The sequence below is a fragment of the Petaurus breviceps genome, unplaced genomic scaffold (genome assembly GCF_028583685.1).
Source record: "Petaurus breviceps papuanus isolate PSGF00001 unplaced genomic scaffold, PetGlider_PUasm1.0 164, whole genome shotgun sequence".
In the NCBI taxonomy this organism is placed as follows: domain Eukaryota; kingdom Metazoa; phylum Chordata; class Mammalia; order Diprotodontia; family Petauridae; genus Petaurus; species Petaurus breviceps.
In genome coordinates this window covers 17778094-17801418 of record NW_027185735.1, presented here as the reverse complement: position 1 = coordinate 17801418, position 23325 = coordinate 17778094, and the positions used below count along the sequence as shown (strand labels likewise).

General features: G+C 38.3%; 1 protein-coding gene across 4 annotated transcripts in view; it reads right to left on the bottom strand.

Annotated features, from left to right (window-relative positions):
- Positions 1–18277, bottom strand: part of LOC138156902 (gephyrin-like) — a 472574-nt gene extending 454297 nt beyond the window's left edge. Inside the window, exon 1 of one of the 4 annotated variants that reach the window (XM_069082398.1) lies at positions 18039–18277. In XM_069082398.1, coding sequence (XP_068938499.1) covers positions 18039–18102 — 64 coding nt within the window. In that variant the 5' untranslated portion in view covers positions 18103–18277. The remainder of the gene's footprint in view (positions 1–18038) is intronic. The other 3 variants (XM_069082401.1, XM_069082402.1, XM_069082399.1) reach the window with 3 other exon arrangements.
- Positions 18278–23325: the final 5048 nt, after the last annotated feature.

The following is a 23325-nucleotide window of genomic DNA, read 5'->3' as shown; positions in this document are numbered from 1 at the left end:
ACCAATCACCACCTGAAAGAGATCCTACAAGGAAAACTCACAGGAATGTTATAGCTAAATACCAAAACCCCCAGGTCAAGGACAAAATATTATGAACAACAAGAAAAAACCAATTTACATACGATGGTACCACAAGTAGAATCATGCAAGACGTAGTGTTGGTGACACTAAAAGATAGAAGGTCTTGGTACACTACGTAGAAGAGCAAAAGAACTGGGTCTCCAGCTGAAAATATTATTCCCCCCAAAAAACTAAGTATAATTTTGAATGGAAAAAATGGACATTTGATCAACTGTCAGACTTTCAGTACTCTGTTAAAAAAAGACAAAAACCTGAACTCAAAGAAGATTTGACATACAACAGTCAAGGTACATACCAATGACCAATTAGAAGGATAGAATGTTTTCCATAAAGTATGCAAATGTAAACCCTAAATCTAAGATGCTTACTAGTAATTAGGTAGATTAAGGTAGATGAGTTTGATAAAGACTTTAAAAAGTAAAACCATTCAAGAACAGCTAAAGGAATAATTATCTATGCAAATAAGGGGTAAGCAGAAGAACCAATACAAAGGAATTAGATGGTAAAGGGGGGCTATTAGTTCTGGAAACCTTTTTTTTTTTTAAATTTTTGGAAACCTACTTTCATAAGGGATGGGTTTAAGAGAGGAAAATACATATACATCTAGAAGAGTATAAAAGTCTTATAAATTTAAAAAAGAAATAAAACTCTAAGGGGATAGGAAGGAAGGAGAGGATAAAGGAGGGATCTTTTAGAGGGGAGGGTGAGATAATAGGATAAAAGAAGTATACAAAGGGGTGTTTAGATTTAGGGGAATGGGAGGGGCAAAGGAGGGATTGTTGGAGTGGGGTAGGTTAAGTTACAGGAGGGCAAGGTAGTAGGGTAGAAGTAAAGTAGAGGAGTTAGGAGAAACAGGAAAAAAGATATGCACAAACATAAAAAACAAGATTAGGAATAGAACCTCTTAGGGAAAGCATATGTTTATATATGCATGTATATGTATACATGTATATGTGTATGTATATATCAATACCTATATATAAACATATCCATGCTCAATTGTAGTCTTGGGGTGGTGGGTAGAGGGGAAGAAGGGGGAAAACTGAACAAAGTAAAAAGTGAACAGGAGAGAACAAAAGAAAACCTACAAGGAAGCAAAGAAAAGATGAACAGCTTTCAACTTAGTGCACAGTATTTAACACACAGGCTTTCTTAAAATAAGTTACTACTATATATTTGAATCCTTTCCTATGTTCTGCTGTGCACATGACTTTTTTCTTTTATATTTGTTTGTCATGCTTCTTTTTCTTTTCTTATTACATATTTAAGTTTTAGTGTTTGTTTAAAATTTTTTTTAATTTAATTAAAATAAAGAAACTGAGGCCCAGGGATTTAAGTGATTTGTCCATTTTTACACAGTTAACAAGTATCAGAGGCAGAATATGAACCTAGGTCTGCCCTGACCTCAAAGACACTACTCTTTCCACTATAGAAAACTGATCAATTCTACATTTTAAAAAAGTAGAAAGGAATGAGGAAAGGATAAATGCAGTTCTTTGAAGGTTTACTTAGAAGAAAAAGTTTGCTTTGGCAATAGTCAACTCCATTCACTGCCTTCATTACTTATGTAATGGAAGATAAAAAGCAAGACCTGTTTTAGCTAGAACACATTCCACACAGTGTTAGGCCTATGCACCGTAGTCACTTTCACAGAAACATTTGTGCGTAAGGGCTTGTCTGTCACTTTGGGATAAAGAGACAAACCCAGGGAATTTTATCTTTAAAATGACCACAGGAGAAAATCAAATGTCATAAATAGTAACACAATTTGTACCACTTGGCTTGCTAAACCAGAGAATTCTTTGTTCATCCTTTGTCTAAGCATAATAATATTTTCAGGTAGAAACGTATTTCTTTCATGAGATGAGTCAATTTACCTTTCATGTGCAGATGGAGGACTAAATGTATCTTATCTGCCCATGGCAAATGAATTTCTTATTGATTAATATTTAGAAATATATAGTTCATTAAGATTAAATAATTCCTTCTTAGAGTAGACAAGTGGTTAATAAGCAGGTCTTTGTTTCTATTTCATTTGAAGAGCTTATAAACTCCTGGATGTGGGAGACAATATGTCATGTTTGAGGAACAGCAAGGAGGCTAGTGTCACTGGATGTGTGTGGTATGTAGAAGGGGGAATAAGGTTTATTAACTGAGAATTAAATTAGGAATCTTCAAAAATAAATCTTATAAAATTATTATTCATAGCTATAATTTTTCATAATCTAAGAAGTCAACAAGTATTATTAGACTCTTACTATATGCCAAGTACTATGCTAGGTGCTGGGTATAAAGACAAAAATCAAACAGTTCCTGCCCCCAACATGTTTACATTCTATTAGAGGAAACACCCTGTGCCTAGGCCAACATATATACTTACTCACACATCATCTAGTCAATAAATGTCATTTAAGCGCCTGCTTTGTGCCAAACACTGTGCAAAGTAGTAAGAATGCTAAGAAAAGCAAAATATAGCTCCTGCTCTCAAGGGTGTAAGGATACGAGGGAGACAACATGCAATTAACTATGCACGAACAAGCTATATACATGTGATAAACTGGAAAGAATTAACCAAAGAAAGGCACTAGAATTAAGAGAAATCGGGAAATGCTCCCCTACTTTCTTGCAAAAGATGGCATATTAGTTAGAATTTGAAGGAAGTCAGAGAAGAAGCTAGGAAGCAGAGATGAGAAGGGAAAGCATTCCACACCTGGTAGCTGGTGCAATGCCTGGAGCTGGGAGATGGAGTGTCATATTTGAGGAACAGCATGGAGGCCAGTGTTGCTGAATTGCATAGTAGTATGTGGAGGGAAGTAAGGCGCAAGAAAACTAGAAAGGCATGAGGGAGACGGGCAGATTATGAGATGCTTTAAACTCCAAACAGAGGATTTCATAATTGATCTTAAAAATGACAGGAAGGGGGCGGCCAGGTAGCACAGAGAGTAAGAGCACTGGCTCCAGTGTCGGGATGACCTGGATCAAATCCGGGCTCAGATACTCAGCACCACACCCAGAAATACCTGGCCGTGTAACCTTGAGCAAGTTACTTAACCCCCATTGCTTTAAAAAAAAAAAAAAGAAATGACAGGGAAGAAAGAAAAATGGGGTAAGGTAGGGGGGTGGAGGGGAAGGGATAGGTGACATGGTCAAATCTTCACTCTATTAAGATCACTTTGACACCTGAATGGAGGATTCATTGACTGGGAGTAAGAAGAGACCTGTAGCAGGCATACCAACTCGAAAACTACTGTAATAGTCCAGGCATGAGGTAATGAGATCCTATACCAATGTGGTGGTAGTCTTAGAGAACAGAAAGAAATACATACAAGAGATCTTAAGAAGGTAAAATCTACAGCCAACAGATTGTATATGAGGAAGATGAGAGAGTGAGGATTCAAGGATGACACATAGATTTTAAGCATGGGTAACTGGAGGTGACTCTTAACAGTAATAGGTAAGAGAGAGGGTTTGCTGGAAAGATAAGTTCAGTTTTGGTCACACTGAGTTTAAGATGTCTATAAGGCACTCAGTTTGAGATGTCCAATAAGCAGTAGAGGAAATTACAAGAATTGGAAGTCAGCAGAAAGGTTAGGGCTAGAGAGAGATTAGAGAATAATCAACACAGACATGATAATTGAATCCTTAAGGAACTGATGAGATCACCATGTGAGACAGTATAGAGGAAGAAGAAAAGGGGATGCAAGACAGAGTCCTATGGGATACCCAGGGTTAGAAGGTATGACCTGGATGAAGATCCAGCAAAGCACACAGAGAAGGAGCAGCCAAATAGGTAGGAGAAGAAACAGGAAGAGAATAGTGTCACAATAACCTAAAGAGAAGAGAGTACTAGAGAAAAGGATGATTGACAATGTCAAAGGCTGCAGAGGGATAATGTGCATAAATACGCAAATACATATAGATTCATATAATCTAGGTATATTGTTCGTGTGTGTATGTGTCACACACATATACTTATACATGAAGAGGACCTGTGATTTCCTTGGCATAAAGAACTCCCAGTGAGGAAACACCCTCTACTAATTCAAATCAACAACTATCTCTGCAACATAATTAGTCTTACGTAGGTGACTGTACACACCAACTTTCTGACTTGCCCAGTATCATATATATTCTAAGGGGGTGGGGGAGGAGAGAAGAAAGACACACACATACATGTATGTGTTATGTGTATGTGTGCTTATATGTACATAAAATTATGTACATAGTATGAACATGAGAACTTAAAGGGAGAGGCACTAGCAGATGAGGGGAGAAGGAAGCACAGGAAAGGTTTCATGAAGGAAGTAACATTTGAGCTGAACTTGAAGGAATCTAGGAATTCTAAAGTACAGTGAGAAGAGAATAAGACTCCGCCTGTGCAAAGTCACAGAGACAGGAGATAGAACACTGTGTAAAAGAAACATCAAAAAGAACAGTTAGGCTAGCCCACTGAAGGCATAAAGAAAAGTATTGTAACAAGATAGAAAAGTAGATTGACCAAGTCATAAAGCTAAGGTTCTTAACTTGGAGTCCACAGAGGTTTGTGGGGGGAGGGGTGCCTATAAAGTTGGATAGGGAAAAATTACATGTTTATTTAAATATAATTGGTTGCCTTTCTAATCTTATCTATATTTTATGCATTTTAAAACTTTCAGACAATGGAGCAAGGTCCATTGTCTTCACTAGACTGTCAAAGGGGTCCACAATGCAAAAGGACTAAGAATCCATGCTGAAAAGGGTTTTAATAACCAAACAGAAGTTGGATTTGATCCTAAAGGTTATGAGGAGTGAATGGAGTTTTTTGAGCAGGGAAATGACATGGTCAGACCTGTGCTTTATGAATATCACTAGCAACAATATGGAGGATGGATTGGAGTAAGGAAAAGACTTGAGGTAGAGATACCAAAAAGAGACTATTGTAATAATCCAAGAGAGAAGTGACCAGGGATTGAACTAGCATTGTAGATACAAGAAGCTAGATGTAAGAAACACTCTGGAAGTAGAACCAACAAGAAAAGGATATATGCCAAGGAAAGGATATATGAGGAGAGGGAGAATGAAAAGTGAGGAGTGAAAGTTAATTCTGAGTTTAAGTGCCTGGAAAGAGGATACTGCCATCTTTAAAATAAATATATTCATTAATGCAATCATTTTATCCTTCTGGAACATAATATGAATTTGAGGACTTTGCACTGATGTATCTATCATACTCAGTTTTCCAATAATATCCACTATGTAAATGTAGGAGAGTTTTGTTATAAAGTGAACTTGCTTTATTATCACTAGGAAAATTTTCTTCTTTTAACTCAAACACCCTTTTAAGTACTTTGGCGTTAATGCAATTTAAGTTCTAAAGGGTTGGAAGGCTTCTGACAGAGTACAAGATGAATTGTTTGATAGAAAGCCTTAAAGGGGAAGGGAAGAGGAAAGGCAGAAGCATTTATGTAACACCTATAATGTACCAGGCCCTATGCTAAGTACATCTTACAAGTATTACCTCAGTTGATCTTCAGAATAATCCTGCAAGGTAGATGCTATTATTATTATCATTTTACAGCTAAAACTGTGGCAAATAGACATGAAGTGCTTGCCATGGGCCACACAGCTAGTAAATGTTTAAAGCCATATCTGAACTCAAATCTTCCTGATTCTAGACCCGGCACTCTCTCCATTGCTCCACTGGCTACCTCTAAGGCATTGCATTTAAATAGCTCTGAGGTCTAAAGAGAAGAAATACAAAACAGACATACCTAGAATACATAAAAAGACTTAAGTTGTTCTGTGGCCCTAGTGAATGGCAATGGCAATGGCTATATTTGATAGTAAAACTGCCATCCAAATTCTTGTCATGAGCAGACAACTTAGACTGATAGTAAGAAGGGTGATACCCTGATGATGAAGACATGACCATAAATCATCCAATTAGACAACAAGCTACATGGGTGACATAGGGAATGTTAAAGCATTGAAGCAGTCACAACTTCTGACAACTCAATAAACCAAGTAAAATCATTCAAGCACTATGAAGAAATCACAAGATAGGCAATATTGCAATAACTAAACACCACTGGGACATTTTCTCATTCATGGCTCAAAAAAAAAAAAGCATCTTTCAAGAAAACTCAGAGATTAAGAAATGGATCCATGATCAAAAACCTATTCCACAGGAGAGGGAATGACCGGAGGATGATAGCCAAAAAGACAGGATACACAAATAACATTACCAGAAGCCCATCAGAAAGGCAGAATTACCTTCTATTATAACTTCAAAGTTATACGTTAATTGAACACACTCATGAAGAGAATGCAGCTTTGGGGCTGCAGGAGCTGAAATCTGCAGGAAAAGCAGCAGGACCCAAAGTGGGGAGGGGGGAAAAATAGGTAAAGATTGTCCCACATACAAAAAACAAGTAGCACAACTTCATCACCAGTCACTTATGGCTCTGTCCTATCCAGACTCAACCAATTCATTGAAGTAATGGTCAAAATTGGAAATAATGCCATGCTCTACTGTACTAGCCAGTGGATTCTTTCTAAAATATTTCATTCATCTAATAAAAGACATATTATTGTACAACCTATGAAAGGATTAGTACTTTCTGGACTAGATGATAATGATCAAGCCTATTCTATAGGAAATGCATCCCGTTATCTGAGATACACTAAAATAACTTTAAAGTTTTCTAATAATGTTTTTGGTATCAAAAGGAAAATGGACACCCTGACTCTGGTATGGCCAGAACCACAAACTGACATTGGAATTTCAGTCAATCAGAAAATAAGGATTTATTAAGTAGTTTCTATATACCAGGCAGTGTGCTAAGTACTAGGAAAATAAAGACAAAAACTATCACAATGAAACCAAGTATTTTTTTCTTTTTTTAATAGTATTTTTTTCCAATTACATGTAAAGACAGTTTTTACATTCATTTAAAAAAATTTTTGAGTTCCAAAGTTTCTTCTTCCCCCTCTCGCCTCCCCCTTCCCTAAAAAGGTAAGCAATTTGATATAGGTTATAAATGTGCAATCATGTAAGACATTTCTATATTAGTCATAATTTGAAAGAAGAAACAGAACAAAAAATATGAGAAAGATAAAGTGAAAATAGGATGCTTTAATCTGCATCAAGACTCCATAAATTCTTTCTCTGAATATGGATAGCATTTTCCAGTAGTCATTTAGAAATGAAACAAACATTTATTAAGCACCAAGTGCTAGATACTGTTCCAAGCCCTAGGGATACAAATACGAGCAAAAAGAAAGACAGCCCCTGCCCTTAAGGAGCTTACATTCTAATAATGGAACAGAAAAAGGGAGCTGAAAAGCATAGGGAAGAAGGGTTGGAATGAAGGGACAGGCCTGCGGGCATAGTTTTACAATCCAGAGAAAGGCAGGCACAGTGTCAGAAAGGAACAATAATGGCACACCAGCCTAGCTAGCTCTTTCATGAAATGGAAGCTCCAGGAGAAAATCAACAATAAGAGGTGACAGGTAGAGCAGAGGGATATCTAGGGTTAATAGCCTGCAGGAATGACAGAATGTCTAAGGGAAGGAGACCCTAAGGACTAAGAAAATTCCAGGATGAGAAAGCATTATAAGTGTGATTCTGAAATACAAAAAGCACTAGCAACTCTAAAGACCAGAAAAGGCCTCCTGCAGAAGGTGGGAGTTGAACTGAGTTTTGAGGAATATAAGAGAAACTTAAGAGGCAGATGTGAGGAAAGACAGCATTCCAAGCATTGGAGACAGAAAGTACAAAACCATGAAGCTGAGACATGGAGTGCTGTGTGTAAGGATCAGTTAGCAGAGCTAGATCACAGAATTGATGGAGAGGAATAAAGAAGCCTAGAAAGGTAGGAAGGGCCCAAGTTATGAAAAACTTGAAATCCAAACAGAAGACTGATTTGATCATAAAGGTAACTATGAGCCACCAGGATTTATTTATCTGAGGAAAGGAAGGAGTGGGAAATATGACATGCTTGAACCTGTGATACAGATAAAACATTTGGCAGCTGAACGGAAAATGGATTGGAGTGGGAAGGGACTTAGATAGCCATTGCAATAAGGTGATGAGAGCCTAGAGTGGATGGTTATATGACTAAAGAGGAGACCTAGAAAAGAAGATTATAAAGGTGGAAATGACAAGACTTGGCAAAGGCTCTGCTATATGTAGAGTAAGAATGAAGAACTGAAGATGGGAGAGGTTGTGAATCTGGGAGTTTAGGAAAGAAGGTAAGGCTGTATATATAGAGATAGGAATCATCTGCATAGAGATCACTGAACCCAGTCAAAATTTATTGGGATTAATTCCAATTTAAGGTATTGGCTACAAGCAATGTTGTATACTTTTAACTATCCACACAACCTGCACAGGTTTCTAGAAAAGAAAAGGTACTGTTAAAAAAGTTATAATGAACTATTTGGAGGAGTTAGTCACATTTAACCTTGAGAACTGAAGACTGATCTCATCATTCAACTGGAAATGTTCTCTCCAAAATTACCAATGATCTCTTGTCAAATCTAATGGTCTTTTCTCAATCCTTATCCTTCTTGTCCTCTATTGCAGCCTTTAACAATGTTGATTACCATCCTCTTCTCCTTGAGACTCTCCTATCTACATTTTTGTGACACTACTCTCTTCTTGGTTCTCCTCATACCTGACAACTTCTCAGGCTACTTTGCTAGATCTTTATCCAGGTCATACTTGCTAACCATAGGTGTCCCACAAGGTTCTGTCTTCTTCCTCTCTATACCATTTCACTTGATAATCTCATTAGCTCCCAAGGATTCAATTATCACCTCTATGCTATCATCTTCAAATCTACCCATCTAGCCCTAACATCTCTTACTGACCTCTAGTCTCATGTCTCTTATTCTCAATTGGACATGCCACATTGAATACACCATAGACATCTTAAAATCAATATGGTCAAAACCGATTTCATTATTTTCCCACAATTTGCACCCCTTTCCTAACTGCCCTGTTACTGTCAAGGGTACCACCAGCCTCCCAGTTACCCAGGCTTAAAACCTAGGGGTCATCCTTAACTCCTCATTCTATCTTACCCCCCCACCCCCACCCCATATCCAATCTGTTCCCAAGGTCTGTGAGTTTTACCTTTATAATTTCTCTCCATTAAGCCCTATTCGCTCCTCTGTAATCACCATTCTGGTATAGGCCTTCATCACCTCATGCTTAGATTACTGAAAAAGACTGCTAGATAGTCTCCTTGCCTCAAGCCTCTCCCTATGCTAAGCCATTCTCCACTCAGTTGTCAAACTGATCTTTCCAAACCATTAGTTCTGACCATGTCTCCCCCTCTATTTGGTCAATTCCAATGGCTCTTTTATAACCTCCAGGAGCAAATTTTAAATCTTTTGGTTTTTAAAGTCCCTCATAATTTGGCCCCTTCTTGCCCTTCTGGTCTATTTACACCGTCTCCTTTCCACATACTATGGAATCTAGGGATAGTCCATCTCACAACTCTAGGCATTTTCACTGACTTCAGTGCCTAGAATTCCTTCTCTCTCCAATTCTTCCTATTGGCTACCTTTCATTTTCAGCTAAAATACCACCTTCTTCAAGAAGCCTTTCCTGCTCATCTTTAACCTTAGTGCATTCTCTCGGAAATCATCTACAATGTGTTCTGTATATATCTCAGTTTATACAGTTATTTGCATGGTTTGTCTCCCCCACTGGACTGTGAGCTCCTTAACAGCAGGGACTGGTTTTCACTTGTCTTTGTATACTCAACTCGGTGCTTAGCCCCCTACTTGATAAAAGTTTGTTGATTTGATTTGACTCTTGGAATACCTGGATTATCTTATTGCTGAGAAAATCAAGGCCATCTATTATGAGCTCCCGCTACTGCTAAAATCCCCTCAGAATCACACATCCCCATTCTCTCCTCTTTTGTTTTTATTTCTTAGAAAGAAGTGGCTGCTCAGAAACCTTATCAAGGTGAAACTGTGTGCTCTATTCAATTCCCTCCCATCTCCCCAGGGAACTCACTCCTCTCTTACCTTCAGCTTCTCCACAGTCTAAAAAACATGGTCAGGTCTATCCCATCATTTAAAAACCTTCATTTGACCTTGTCATCCCCTTAAAATACACCTTAAAGTTCTCCTTTCACTTTCAAATTCCTAAAAATAATTGAGGACCCTTCCTCCTTCCACTCAAACTACTCTCTCCAGAGTTATCAATTTTTTAAATTACAACATCCAATGACCTTTTCTTTAACCTCTTTGTAGATTTCAGCAATGCTGACCACCTACTCCTCCTGGATAATTTCTCCTTTGGCTACTCTTTCCTGGTTCTCCTACTTATCTGGCCATTTCTTCTCAATCTTTTTTGCAGGATAATCATTTTCCTGATCCTTTTAATTTAGATATCCACCAGGTTCTGTCTTGGATCAGAATTTGGTAACTAAGTATATAGCCATGGATTCAATTTTTATCCAAACAGATGATTTTCAAAATGAAAGAGCCAGCTTTATCTCTCTCCTGATATCTTCTGGATATTCCATAAGTATCTCAAATTCAGTATGCTCAAGAAAGAACTGATTATCTCCCCTCTAAAACCATACTTTATCAAATGTCCCTATTGCTAGAGGGAACTACTAGTCAATCTCTCACCCAATTTGCAACTGTAATGGTACTGGGAATCTGAAGATCTTCCCTGCCCTTTAATAGGCTGAATGTAATCACATGGAGCCTGTGGTGGGAGGAGTTTGCTGAATGGGTAGAACAGGAAGGGGTGGAGTAGAAAATGAGTCAGAGCAGTTAGTGAGGAGGGAGAGAAAAGACACAGGCAAGCAGACAGCTAGGCTTGTGTTTGTGGGAAGGCTTGAGCAGGGGGAAGGCTTTGGGATGGTGTAGTGTTACTGTAGTATAGATAGTAGTGTTTGTAGTGTTACTGTGTATAGATAGATTTCTTTGTTGCTATGATGGATTTAGTTTTCTGGTGTTGGCTTTCCAGTGTCTGAATAAATGTTTTGCTTCTGTTTTTTATATGGAAAGTCTGTTATATTTTGCGATTCATAAGTATGTCAGTATATTCATAGCTGCGGTCAGTGCTGTGACTATTGCCTTAGCTATACAGCAACCTCAGTCATGCTAGAGTCTTGCATTTCCATCACCACTAAGCTTCCCCCCAACCCCATAAAAAGTCTTACCAAAGGGGTGGCTAGGTGGTGCAGTGAATAGAGCACTGGCCCTGGAGTCATGAGGACCTGAGTTCAAATCTGGCCTCAGAAACTACTGTGTGACCTTGGGGAAGTCACTTAACCCCAATTACCCTGCCTTCCCCCCTCCAAAACAAACAAACAAAAAAAAGTCTTACCAAATCTTGGTGAGCCACTACAACATATCTGTGACCTGCCTGGACTTATGCCAGAATGCAGGTTTGCTTCAATACTAGGAAAACAATATAATACATCACATTAACAAAAACAACAAAACTAAGATCGCAACAGATGATGAAAAAGCTTTCAATTAAATTAAAAATAAATACTCATTTCTTTTTAAAAAATCATCTAAAGCATAGGAAAACGAACTTCTCCTTAATATGATAAATATCTATCTAAAACCTAAAGCCAGAATTACATGGAATAGAAAAATGTTAGAGACCTTTCCACTAAGACAAAGGGTAAAGCAAAATTTTCAATACCAACACTATGATTTACTATAGCTCTAAAAATGATAGCCATAGCAATAAGACAAGAAAAAGACATTAAAGAACTAAGCACAGGCAAAAAGGAAACAAAATTTATTTCTTTTTGCACATAACTTGAATGGTCTGTTTCGAGGACCCGTGGAGAAAAAACTAACTGAAACAATAACTTCAGCAAAGTAATGGGACTAATAATAATTAGTTTTTAATAATAGTTAGCTTTATGTTGTGCTTTTAAGGTTTTCAAAGTGCTTTACATGTGTTAACTCATTTGATTCTCATCAACAGCCCTGTGAGGTAGGCACTATTACTATCCTCATTTTATAGATAAGGAAATTGAGACTCATAGGTTAAATAACTTGCCAAGGATCACACAATTAAGTGATTGTTGAAGTAGGACTTGAACTCAGTTATTGCTGACCCCATGTCCTGAGCTCTATCCACTGTGCAACAAAAACCCGAAATCATCAGTCTTTCTGTATGTTACCAACAAAACCCAGCAGCAAACAGGAAAGAAATCATATTCTAAATAACAATGGGATGTGTAATGTATTTTAATTTAATTTAATAAAGTATTATAAAGTATTTGGGAGTCATCAAGGATCACACTGGAACTATAAAAACATAGCTACAAAACACTTTTTATAGAAATAAAAGAGATCTAAATAAATGAAGAGTTATTAATTGCTAATGTTTGGGCCACACCAACATCAAACTATATCAGCAGAAGCAGTTTCCATGACATTGAGGAAATCCCATTATCTGAATCAAAAACAAATATTCAAAGATATATAAAAAGTATCTCTTAATGCTTCAACTAACATGCTTTTATTGGCAATTCTTAGTTCTCTTTTAAAGGCACCGATCTGACATAAAATGGGCTTTTATTGCGTTCTTCACATAATCTGAAAAATGACTGAACCAAGTGATCCACTTGAATCTTGATGACAATAACTGAAAATCAATCAACAAATATTTAGTTAAGCCAGACCCCATGCTAGGGATGAAAAGACAAAAAAGAAAACAATTCTTGCTCTCAAAAGCTTATATGCTATTAAAAATGGTTTTAAGACTCCAAATTTGTGTTATGGAAATGAAGTCCACAATAAAATGCGCCCCCCAAAAAAACACAGAAAAACAAAATACCTCTCAGTTAAGTTAACTAATTATTAATATGGTACTCAAACATTAACCATGATGTTCAGGGGGAAAAAATTATTAAACTTTCACTTTTCACATTCATCAAATCTTCTATGTACTTTCAAGATAAATATTAAGGAGGAAACGACCCATAGTCAACCACAAATTAGTCTGAGAAATGTGTCTTGCTTAAACAGCAACCACTTTTGATTAGTGATCACTTAATACATGTACAATTATGGGACAATGTGGCATAATAGAAAGTGCACTAATTATGGATTTATACAATTGTTTGAATACTAACTCTGTGACCTTGGGCAAATCACAATTTTTCTGGGTCTCAGTTTCCTCACTTGAAAAAAAAGGTTGGATTAGATGATCTCTAAAGTATTTTTGTACTATATATATATATATATATATATATATATATATATATATATATATATGTACATATATATATATATACACAACCTTTATGTTGCTTATAAGAATTACTCTGACTTAGCACAGCTTCTGGTTTCCTTCTCAATAATAAGTGATTTGCTTATCTATTTAATCCTCTATTATTGCCATTCTTAAAATGAAAATTCTAAATTTCAACAAATATTGATTAAAAACCTACTATGCAGAGAGTACAATACAAAGTACTGGAGAAGGTACAAATATGAAATAAGGAAAAATCTTCACCTTAAAAGAGTGTGGAACTTCAAAAGTTTATGATTGAGAGTGTAAAAAGTTTATGAATACTTATGACATGTCAATAAATGGAATTTTCAGAAAATAAATGTGGCATTTGTAGAATATAGGATAATAAAGATAAAACAATGAAAAAAAATCTACCCTAATTAACATTTTCATAAAAAATTTATCAACTTATCTCAGAATGAGTTTTCATTTTTTAAAGAATTTTTATTTATATGCTACTGAAATACACATAAATCTGTCATAGTGTTCTGATTTCCAACAAAGTTTTTTAATCCATAATAATTATTGCTTATATTTGTACTTATTTCGCTGGATGGTGTTATTATTATAATAAGCAATAAACAGCTGATTACTTAAAACAACTCTCTTCCCTAAAAAGCCTAATTTTTCAATAGCTGCTTTTTGATAACATTTAGTCCTAGTATATAACTGGTTCTAATGTGTCTTGAACTCGTTGATTAATTTTGACAATAACTAATATAGATTATAAATTATTAATGATAACAGAATTTCATGATTTCACATCTAAATATGAAATGTTTATTTCTTACAGCACCTGAAACAGCACTTAAGAAGCGTTTTTTGAGTAACTAACTCTACTTTTTGCAATTGAGAAGTGGTTTTCTGCCTTGATTAAAAAAAACTCTTCAAATGATAATTTTGAGACATACAAGATGACTTTTTAAAATGAGATTTACTGCGAATATCACTGAAATATTAAGATTACCTGCAAATACAATACTTACTGAAACAGTCTCCAAAATCACTGTACTAACTATAATTCTCTAATGTCCAAATTCAGGTTAAAAACATAAAGAACTATGGTACCTTAAGATTAATAATTAGTTACTGGACTATCTTCAATGTCTACTATAATCATAATAAGAAAGGAACAAGAAGACATTGAGAAATTACACTTTTTAACATTATATGTAATCTTCCTTTCTGGGAAATCAACATATAAAATATTTCAAAGCTATATGACCTTTTCTCAAAAGGTGACAGTCCTTCAACATAAATTTCCCTGATCAACTGATTTTCATACACACACTCATCTCATATTACTTTTTAAAATGTGCCCATAATCTTAACTAGAAAAATTAAAACATCCATACAAATTAGTCACCTGACTTCCAAATCCTAAATGATTCAAAAGATCAAGCCAAAATGAAGTACTTATGACAAATACTGACCTTCCTGCTATCATGATTTTAGAAATCATCTCACATTGTAGAAATCACATTACACTACTGTAAGAAAAGTTCAATATATCATATACTAAATTGATAAATTCAAATCTGGGGAGATTACAAAAATGTCTATCGGGTGAAAATCTCAAAGTACAAATGTTATCTCTTAAACATATGAAGAGGCACATGAAGACATCATATAGAACAAGAGTTAAACTTTTCTATTTCATTGACTCCTTTGGCAATTTAGGGAAACCTATGGAACCTCTTTTTGGAAATATCGTTTTCAAAGCATAAAATAAAATACATAGAATTTAAAAAGGAAGCCAATCATATTGAAATAGTTATCAAGATAGTAAAAAATAAATATCAAATTCACAGATCCCAGGTTAAGAATGCCTGATATAGAAGAATCAAATCAGAGTCTTAAAAATGATATAATTTTATCATAAAATTGAAAATACTATTAAATATAAGGAGTTGTTACAAATGTTTCTGAGGGTAGCCCATAAATTCTCAGTACAACTTAGAATACCAAAATCTTCATAATAGTGATTATTATTATGAATAGTGAATAAATGAAAGCAAGGCCTATTAACTGAATTTCACTGGGCATGAAACATGGTCCTTATAAAAATTAATAAAAACAAATTTTCATTATTAAAATTGTCATAAAGCTGTTACAGATACAAATATGTACAACAATACTTGATTCTCTTTCATAGTTTTCCAAAAATACATACCATATTGAGCAAAGTAACTTGGTTCATTTCAATTAAAATAAATATTTAAACATAGAAAATACAGAAAATTGTTCCTCCTCCCCACGCCTCACCTTCCTACAAAGAAATATCAGCAACTTTTGTCTCCATACATAGATTTTTTTAGGGGGGAAGGAGGGCAAATCTCACTACCTTTTGTAACTCTCTTAAAGCTGTCCCTTTCTCTTCAACCCTATTGTCACAGTCTTAATTCAGACTCTGAACATCTTTTACCTAGATTACTGCAACTTCATCTTCTGGGAATTCTTCATCTCCAGCTATTCCATATTTCTACTGTAAAATTCATCCCTCTACTAACATTCTGACTATGCCATGTGCCTGTCCCACTAAAGATTTATGGATCCTTACCCTCTGCTTCAAAAGTTTTTGGACAGATACCCCTAGAATTCCTCAATTCCCCCTACAGTCCTCTACCTTTCTACCTCTCTCAAGTAAAAAATACTCAATATTTATTTCAAATATATAATCCACTTTATTCAAATTTATATTGCCTCTTCACAATGCAAGCCCAATTGTATATAATAAAAATAAAGTAATTGTGTATTTTTCAAATTTTTTCAGTTGTTTGCAGTTGACAGTGTTTTTAGATAGCAAGCCCCTAAAGGGTAAAGACTGTATCTCTGCAGATACTTTGTATGATGCTTCTATGATTTTACTTAATATTCTAGCCTCTATTGTTAACTTCTGATGCTGGTTCTTTACAAGGCTTCACATTTAGACTGTAGAGTGTAGGATAAACAGAAGAACTAGTTTACATTCAATCACAGATAATTCTGCAGTCAGATTCTTAGTTTAACTTCATTAATCCCAGGAAACCTTGATGAATCTCAGTGCCAGTTAACAGTTTCAGCACCATGAGGAAAGAACAGCGCATCTTCTGACTTGGGGGTTCCCTTCTACAAAATTCATTTGGACTAGCTTCCCTATCAGGGAGCTTTCAGTAAGAAAAATTGTGCAGACCTGAGAGTCAGCATTGCTTACTCTGGAGGGAGGGTATCCCTTTACACATAACGAAAATAATCAATAAGCGCAAGTATGAATTTTTTTTTAATTAGCCAGTACTTTCAGGTCTCTTTCCACCCAGCAGCCTAAGAAAATTTTCTACCTAAAAATAAAACGAATTGTCATGACTTTAGTCCTTCTTCGAGCACGATCTCAAGTCTTGTCATATCTGGACAAACGGAGGGAGGTTGCGGGAGGGGGGGGAGGGGGGACTAGGATTCCTGTCTACATCGTAATTTATTTTCCCTAAGTCTCAAAAACTGAGGTTTATCACTGAGTCTGCTTGTTTCCTTCAAGACAAATACCTAAGATGGGTCCTTTAACCCATCTCACCATCTCTTTATTACACAGAAACACAACTACAGAAACCAAAGCACAACAAAAAACCTCCAGAAAGTATTCACTTGCTATTTATTTATCCTGTGAGTCGTGTCCTGCAGCAACTGCCTGCATATCGCTGAACAGAGGGTTATTATCCAAATATAACGCAACCGAATCAGACATGCAGAGCACACACAGCCTTGGAGAGGGAGGTAAACGCGGGTCGGAGGAAAAGTGCGCCTTTTACCAGCCTCCGGACCTTCCACCAGTTGGGGGATGGGGGTGTGTGTGCTAAAGAGAACTGAGGGAATCCCGAGTCAGATGGGGGCTGCAGTGGTATGAAGACAGGATGGGACCCCTACATCGGCGTAGAGTACAAAGCTGTTGGAAGAAAACGGGGGGAGGGGGGAGTAAAAAGGGTCCTTTCTCAAGGAGGCAAAATGCAGATTCCATCACCTGTCCTCATGCAAGGTGCTTCCTCTCTTCCCTAGGGGAACGACCGGCGAAGAGGTGACAGGTAGGGTGATAATGGAGTTTGGGCAGCCGAACACTCTCGGTCGTGTCCAGTCAAAGGCTCAGTCAGCCATGGCCGGAGCAGCTCCGGGGCCGCCGGGTGGAGAGAGAGGGTAGGAGTGAAGAAATCAGGAGAGGGGTGGACGCTAGATCTCCTCCCCCCATTCTCCCCCCCCCCAAACCACACCCACACCCACACACCACACACACACACACACACGAGATGCGCTCGGGCCGGCGCGGGGCGCACGCAGGGCTTCCCAATGCAGGGTCCCAGAACGCCGGGCTTCCTCGCGAGCTGCACGGCCAGTGCCCCGCAGCACCGGCCCCCGAGCTCTCCCAGGAGGCCGGGAACTCCGGCGTCGGCGGCGACAGCGGCAGCGCCGGGCCTCGATACGCTGCGGGGGCGGCAGCAGCTCCCAGGGGAGGAGAACGGGGGGGAGACCCCCGGGGATACCCCAAGCCCCGGCAGCGCCGCCGACTCTCATTCAGTCCCCCCCACCTCCGCCATTCCCCCCCACCCCCGCCCCACTTCTCCCGGGGCCGCAGAGAGGAGCCGCCAACGGCGAGAAGCCCGAGGCGGAGCCGGCGGAGCAGCCGAGGGAGTCCCAGTATCCCCCACCTGCCGGTTACCTGTGAGGACCCCGACGCGGATTTGGTGGTCGTGGTTGGTGAGGATCATTCCCTCGGTCGCCATATTTCCCAGCGCAGTCACCTCACAGGCAGGAGCCGAGAGAAACTCAGGGCCCGGAGCGCGCGGGGCCGGGAGCGCGCGAGTGAGAGGGGAAGGAAAGAGGGTGCGAGCGCGGGGGAGGGGGGAGGAGAAGGAGGGGCCGGGAGGAAGAGGAGGAGGGAAGGGAGGGGCGCGTGGGGACTAGGAGCGACCCGGCACTGGAGTCTGAGAGAGAAAGGACGAAGAGGAGGAGTCAGAGCGCGTGACTAGGAGACTGGAGGGTCGAAGGCTGGGAAGGGGGCAAAGAGCCGCGAGAGGTGGCCGGGCAAGCCGGGGGGACGAGGGGGGGGGGGGGGGGGGGGTGGGGAGGGGGGGGGCGGAGTCTCGGGCCGGGACGGGGAGCCGGTGGGAGCATGGAGAAGAGGTGGTTAGGGGAGTGACTGAGGGAGTTTCAGGGTTTGGGAACCTGCACGAGAGACCAAACGTGGTCCAGCGCACAGTAGCGCGCGGCCGGTGGCAATCTTTGCCTGATAGGCTGAGGGCAGGGAAAGGTAAGTAGGAAATTGACGCGGGAGCGCGCGGAACGGTCACCCTAAAAGGAGCCCCAGACAAAAGCAATCCTCCGCCGGCCAGGATTTTTTTTTTTTTTGGAAGATGTCACCGAACTCTCTCCCTAGTCCCCTTCCTGCTCCTTTTGCCAGAAGGGGTGGGGGCGGCGCAGTCTCTGCCTTGGAGATCCCTGGAGGGTGTTGTGAGCACAGGAAGGACCCCTGGGATGTAGGGTAACCGAGGCATAGGATTCCTGTGGACTGCACGCACTGCCCTTGGGAAACTGCCGCCCACTACCCGGGAGGCGGGGGAGAGCCCTGTGGGGAGCCTGGAAGAAGCTTTGAAGGTTGCGTGGGTGGGATGAGAACGTCGAATTCTGGCGGCATGGAGACGCCTGGTAGAAGAAGGTATCTCTTAGACAACCTGGTTTCTTCAGAGATGCACTTTGCAGTGATTCCTGGGCATCCCAGCAGCTTTGTGATTTAGCGTCAATTCTCTCCTTTAGCACTCCTGACATTCCTTGGGTTTCCCATGCAGAAAAAAAAAAAAATGAGGAATAAACCCATTTACCAAAAGGAATGTTTGATTAGAGAGAAAAGAAAATGCATGGTTCTAAACAAGGGATTTTTAGCCTGAGGTCTGTGCATTTGAGTTTATTAGATATACATACTCACGTAGATACATGTGTATATATGCACATACGTGCGTATGAATGCATACATATACACAATGTTATTGATGGCTATGTAACTGGTTCCTTTACAGCCCTATGTATTTTATGCATTTAAAAACTTTGGATTTTGGTTTTTAGTTTGTTTTTTTTTCCTGAGAAGCGATCCATAGCCAGAGGGCTCCATGACAAACGAAGAAAATTGAGATTCCCCAGTTCTAGGCCCTCCCAATCAAATTGGAAATGGAATCCGCACCTCCTGAATTCCAGTTTAAATTCATGCTGTTACTGTTTGAGTGATATTATAACCCAATGAATAGATACAAAGATAGAATTTGGTAACCTAGCATTTACATGGCATTTAAAGATTTCCAAAGCACTGTGCATTTATCTCATTTTATCCTGACAACCTTGTGAGGTAAGAGGAGGAAACTGAGGCTGAGAGAGGTTGAGCATGGGGCTCAACCAAGTCTGAGGCAGCATGTGTTTGAACCCAGATCTCCCTGAGTCCAAGTCCAACACTCTTACCCACTGATCCACCCAGCTGCTCTTTATTTTCCTGTGCTTTCTATAAAATATGTAAAACCCATGGTTATTTTTTATTATTCTCTATCACTCTTCCCTGCTGTGTTAGCCCTGGGGATACAAAAAGTGGCTAAAGAAAGTCCCTGCCCTCAAGGAGCTCCTGATTGTTTAGATAACAAATATGAACAAACTATTTGGTGGGGGGGGGGAAGGGAATTTGCCCGACCTGCACTTAAGGGAAATCATTTTTTATAGTCGAATGGTGGATGGACTGGAGTGGGGAGACAGGAGGCAGGCAGACCCACTAGTAGACTATTGCAATGATCCAGGCATGAGGTGATCAAGACCAGAGTGGTGAAATGTCAGGGGAGAGAAGTTACAGAGGTGAAATCAATTAGCCCTGGCTGGAGATTTGGGTGACGGGAGGGGTTATGAGATTGTGAGAAGTTGACCATAACAGCTAGGTTTTAATCCCAAGGGAATGGGAGGATGATGTCCTCTACAGTAATAGTGAAGGTGGGGTGGGTAGGGGGAGGGTATAGGGGGAAAGATGATGAGTTCAGTTTTGTCCTTCACTTTTTTCCAGTGGCATGATTTAAAAAAATCTATTCTCATACAAAATCTTGAGTTTGGAGGAAAAAACATGCCATTTTAAGGAAAATATTTTTAGTAGAGTTTAGAGTGTTTTCTTTAGAAACCCTTTGAGGTTAATTCTGCTTACCATGACTCACACTTTAAGCTTGTTTGTACATGTGTAAGAACTCACAGTTAATATGGTGGTGAATGAATTATTCCAATGGAGCAGAGCCAGTATTTTAAAATTATTCAATTCTGAAGACTCAAATGGGGGTGGGCCCTTACTAAATGTTTAACTCCATTGGGATAATAGAGGGAAACATAATTGGATTCAGCTGCTAAGATAAATTACTTTATACTTATCTATATAGCCCAATATTGTAGAAATATGTCTATGTGAAACACTTTTCTCAGATTAAAATATCAGTTGGCTATAATGAACTCAAAACTTATCTATCACCAAAGAATTTGTAGATGTAATCTCTGAGAATAATTTTCTGTATTTCAAACCAAGCAAAAAGAGTAAAGAGATAGACAGCTTGATACACACCTCAGCAAAATATCCAAGTTGTTTTTCCTCCTTTCTGTGAATGTGAAATCAGCTTAAAATTTTGATTTCTCACTTGGAAGGTGCTAGCTGAAAGACCTGAGTTATAGTCCCAGCACCCCCACTAGCTAAACTGTGACTCTGGAGAAGTTAAACCCTGGACTTTAGTTTCCTCATCCGTAAAATTAGGGGGTGGATTAGATGGTCTCAAATTACACTCTAGCTATATAATTCAATGTTTTTTATACAGAAACAAGTTGCTGCCTCAATTACATTTAATAAGGGCCAGCTACAAATTAGCAATATATTAAGATCCTGGGCTTCCTTTGTTTTTTGTAAAGTCTTTAGCCAAATGTTTTGATGATATCTAGTAAAATTGATTTGAGAATGAATATAAAATTTATCTTAAGCTTTAATACTTAGGCAAAAGTTTTATATTCCTAACATTTTAAGCATTATGTTTTTTGTAGCAAATATTCATGTTAGAATTTATTATTAATGGAATTCAGTTCTGTATATATTATATATATATATATATATATATCTTATTTGTAATGCCAGTGAGCTCTGCAAGTCAATAAGGTTTAACAAATAAAACATTACAGAAAAATTAATTCATTGGCCTGATTATTAGTGTGACTTCCTTTTACTGATGGTTACTGAGTGGTTCTATGAACATGCAAAATGTCATCCAATGCCAGACATATATCTTCCTTCCACCAAACTCATTTCTTCCAACAGGGTGCATTCTGGCATCACTCCCAAATTCCTTCAGGGGATTAAATGTATTAGATCAAAATAAAGTTATCTGAGAAATGAGAGGGAAGGTGAGTCCTATTTTATCCACAAATATCTTAGAAGTCATAATATAGAAAATTAGCCTAGAAGCAAAAGTGAAAAGATAAATCTTTATGTAAAGAGTTAAAATTGAATGAACACATTTCTTTCCGCTTTAAAAAAATAGTTCTGCAGTAGAAAGGTAGGTATGTAGGTGGATATTGGCTGCCAAAAACTTAAAATGGAGAAAAGCTCATAGTGTGTAAATGTGCTATATTTCATTGGAAAGATAACGTTCTTCCCATAGAATATGTGATTTAAGTTTTTCTAGAAGCAGTAATGGTTCTGAATTGTGAGGAAAGTACTTTGAAAACTTTAAAACATTATACAAATATTTAATTGTGAATTGAGCTGAGTGTTTTAGTCTTAGATCCCTGATTTATAATCATTAAAAACATTTTCAAGATTATTACAATATACTGGAAAATCACAGAATTTCAAAGTTGGAAGAGACCCAAAACAACAAGAACAACAAAAATCCTCACTGCTGCACATAAAAGGAAAAAATGATCATCTAACTTTTCCTTTTAGACTTCCACTTAGGGGGAACCCACTATATCTGGAGGGGGTAAGTTTGATTTTTTTCCCCCTCTACAAGAATAGTCACATATTCACTTAAACAACCATTAGTTCAGCTTCACTTTTACTTCCACTCCTCCCCACCATGGATTACAGTAGATACTCATCATCATCAGGAGTGGGCCCACATCAACTTTCTAAAGTCCTAAAGTATTATGGTGTCTTTAAATTCATATTTTTAACCCACTTTATTTGATATCTATCAATGTGAACATTATTTTCATAAGTAAAAATGAAAAGACTTGGTTGCTTAAATGTGTATTTAGAAAACAGATAACCAGTAATTGAGACCCTTGGGTATCACATTAAAATAATATTTACTCATTCAATAGATATTTCTTAAGTGCCTACTATGTGCCCAGCTCCGTGCTAAGTTCTTGGGCATACAAAGAAAGGCAAAAGACAGCCCTTGCTCTCAAGTAGTTCATAGTCTAATGGCGACATGCAAACAGCTATGTACAAACAAGCTATAATATACAGGATGAATTGAAAATAATCAGCAAAGATAAGGTACTAGAATTAAGGTAGACTGAGGTAGACTTTCTATAGGGATCTTAGCTGGAACTTGAAGGAAACCAAAAAGTGGAGATAAGGAAATCACCCCAGGCATAGGGGACAACTAGTGAAAATGCTTGGAGTCAGTAAATGGAGTGCCTTATTTGAATAACAATAAAGATGTAGGTACAAATATTTCTCTTAATTGAAGCCTTTAGATTTTTTTTTCCTGTTGTCAGTTTCAGGGAACATGATTTCATACAGATAAATCTGTCACCTAATAGGATGTAATATTTCTAATGGAATGTAAGCTTGAGGACAGGAACAATTTATATTTATATCCCCAGGGCTTACCATGGTGCACACAATAAATGCCACTTACACTGGCACATAGTACACATTTAATAAGTGCCTGTTGAATGACTGAATGTGATAACTTATGTTAGTTGAAGGTCTACCTCCTGGTTAT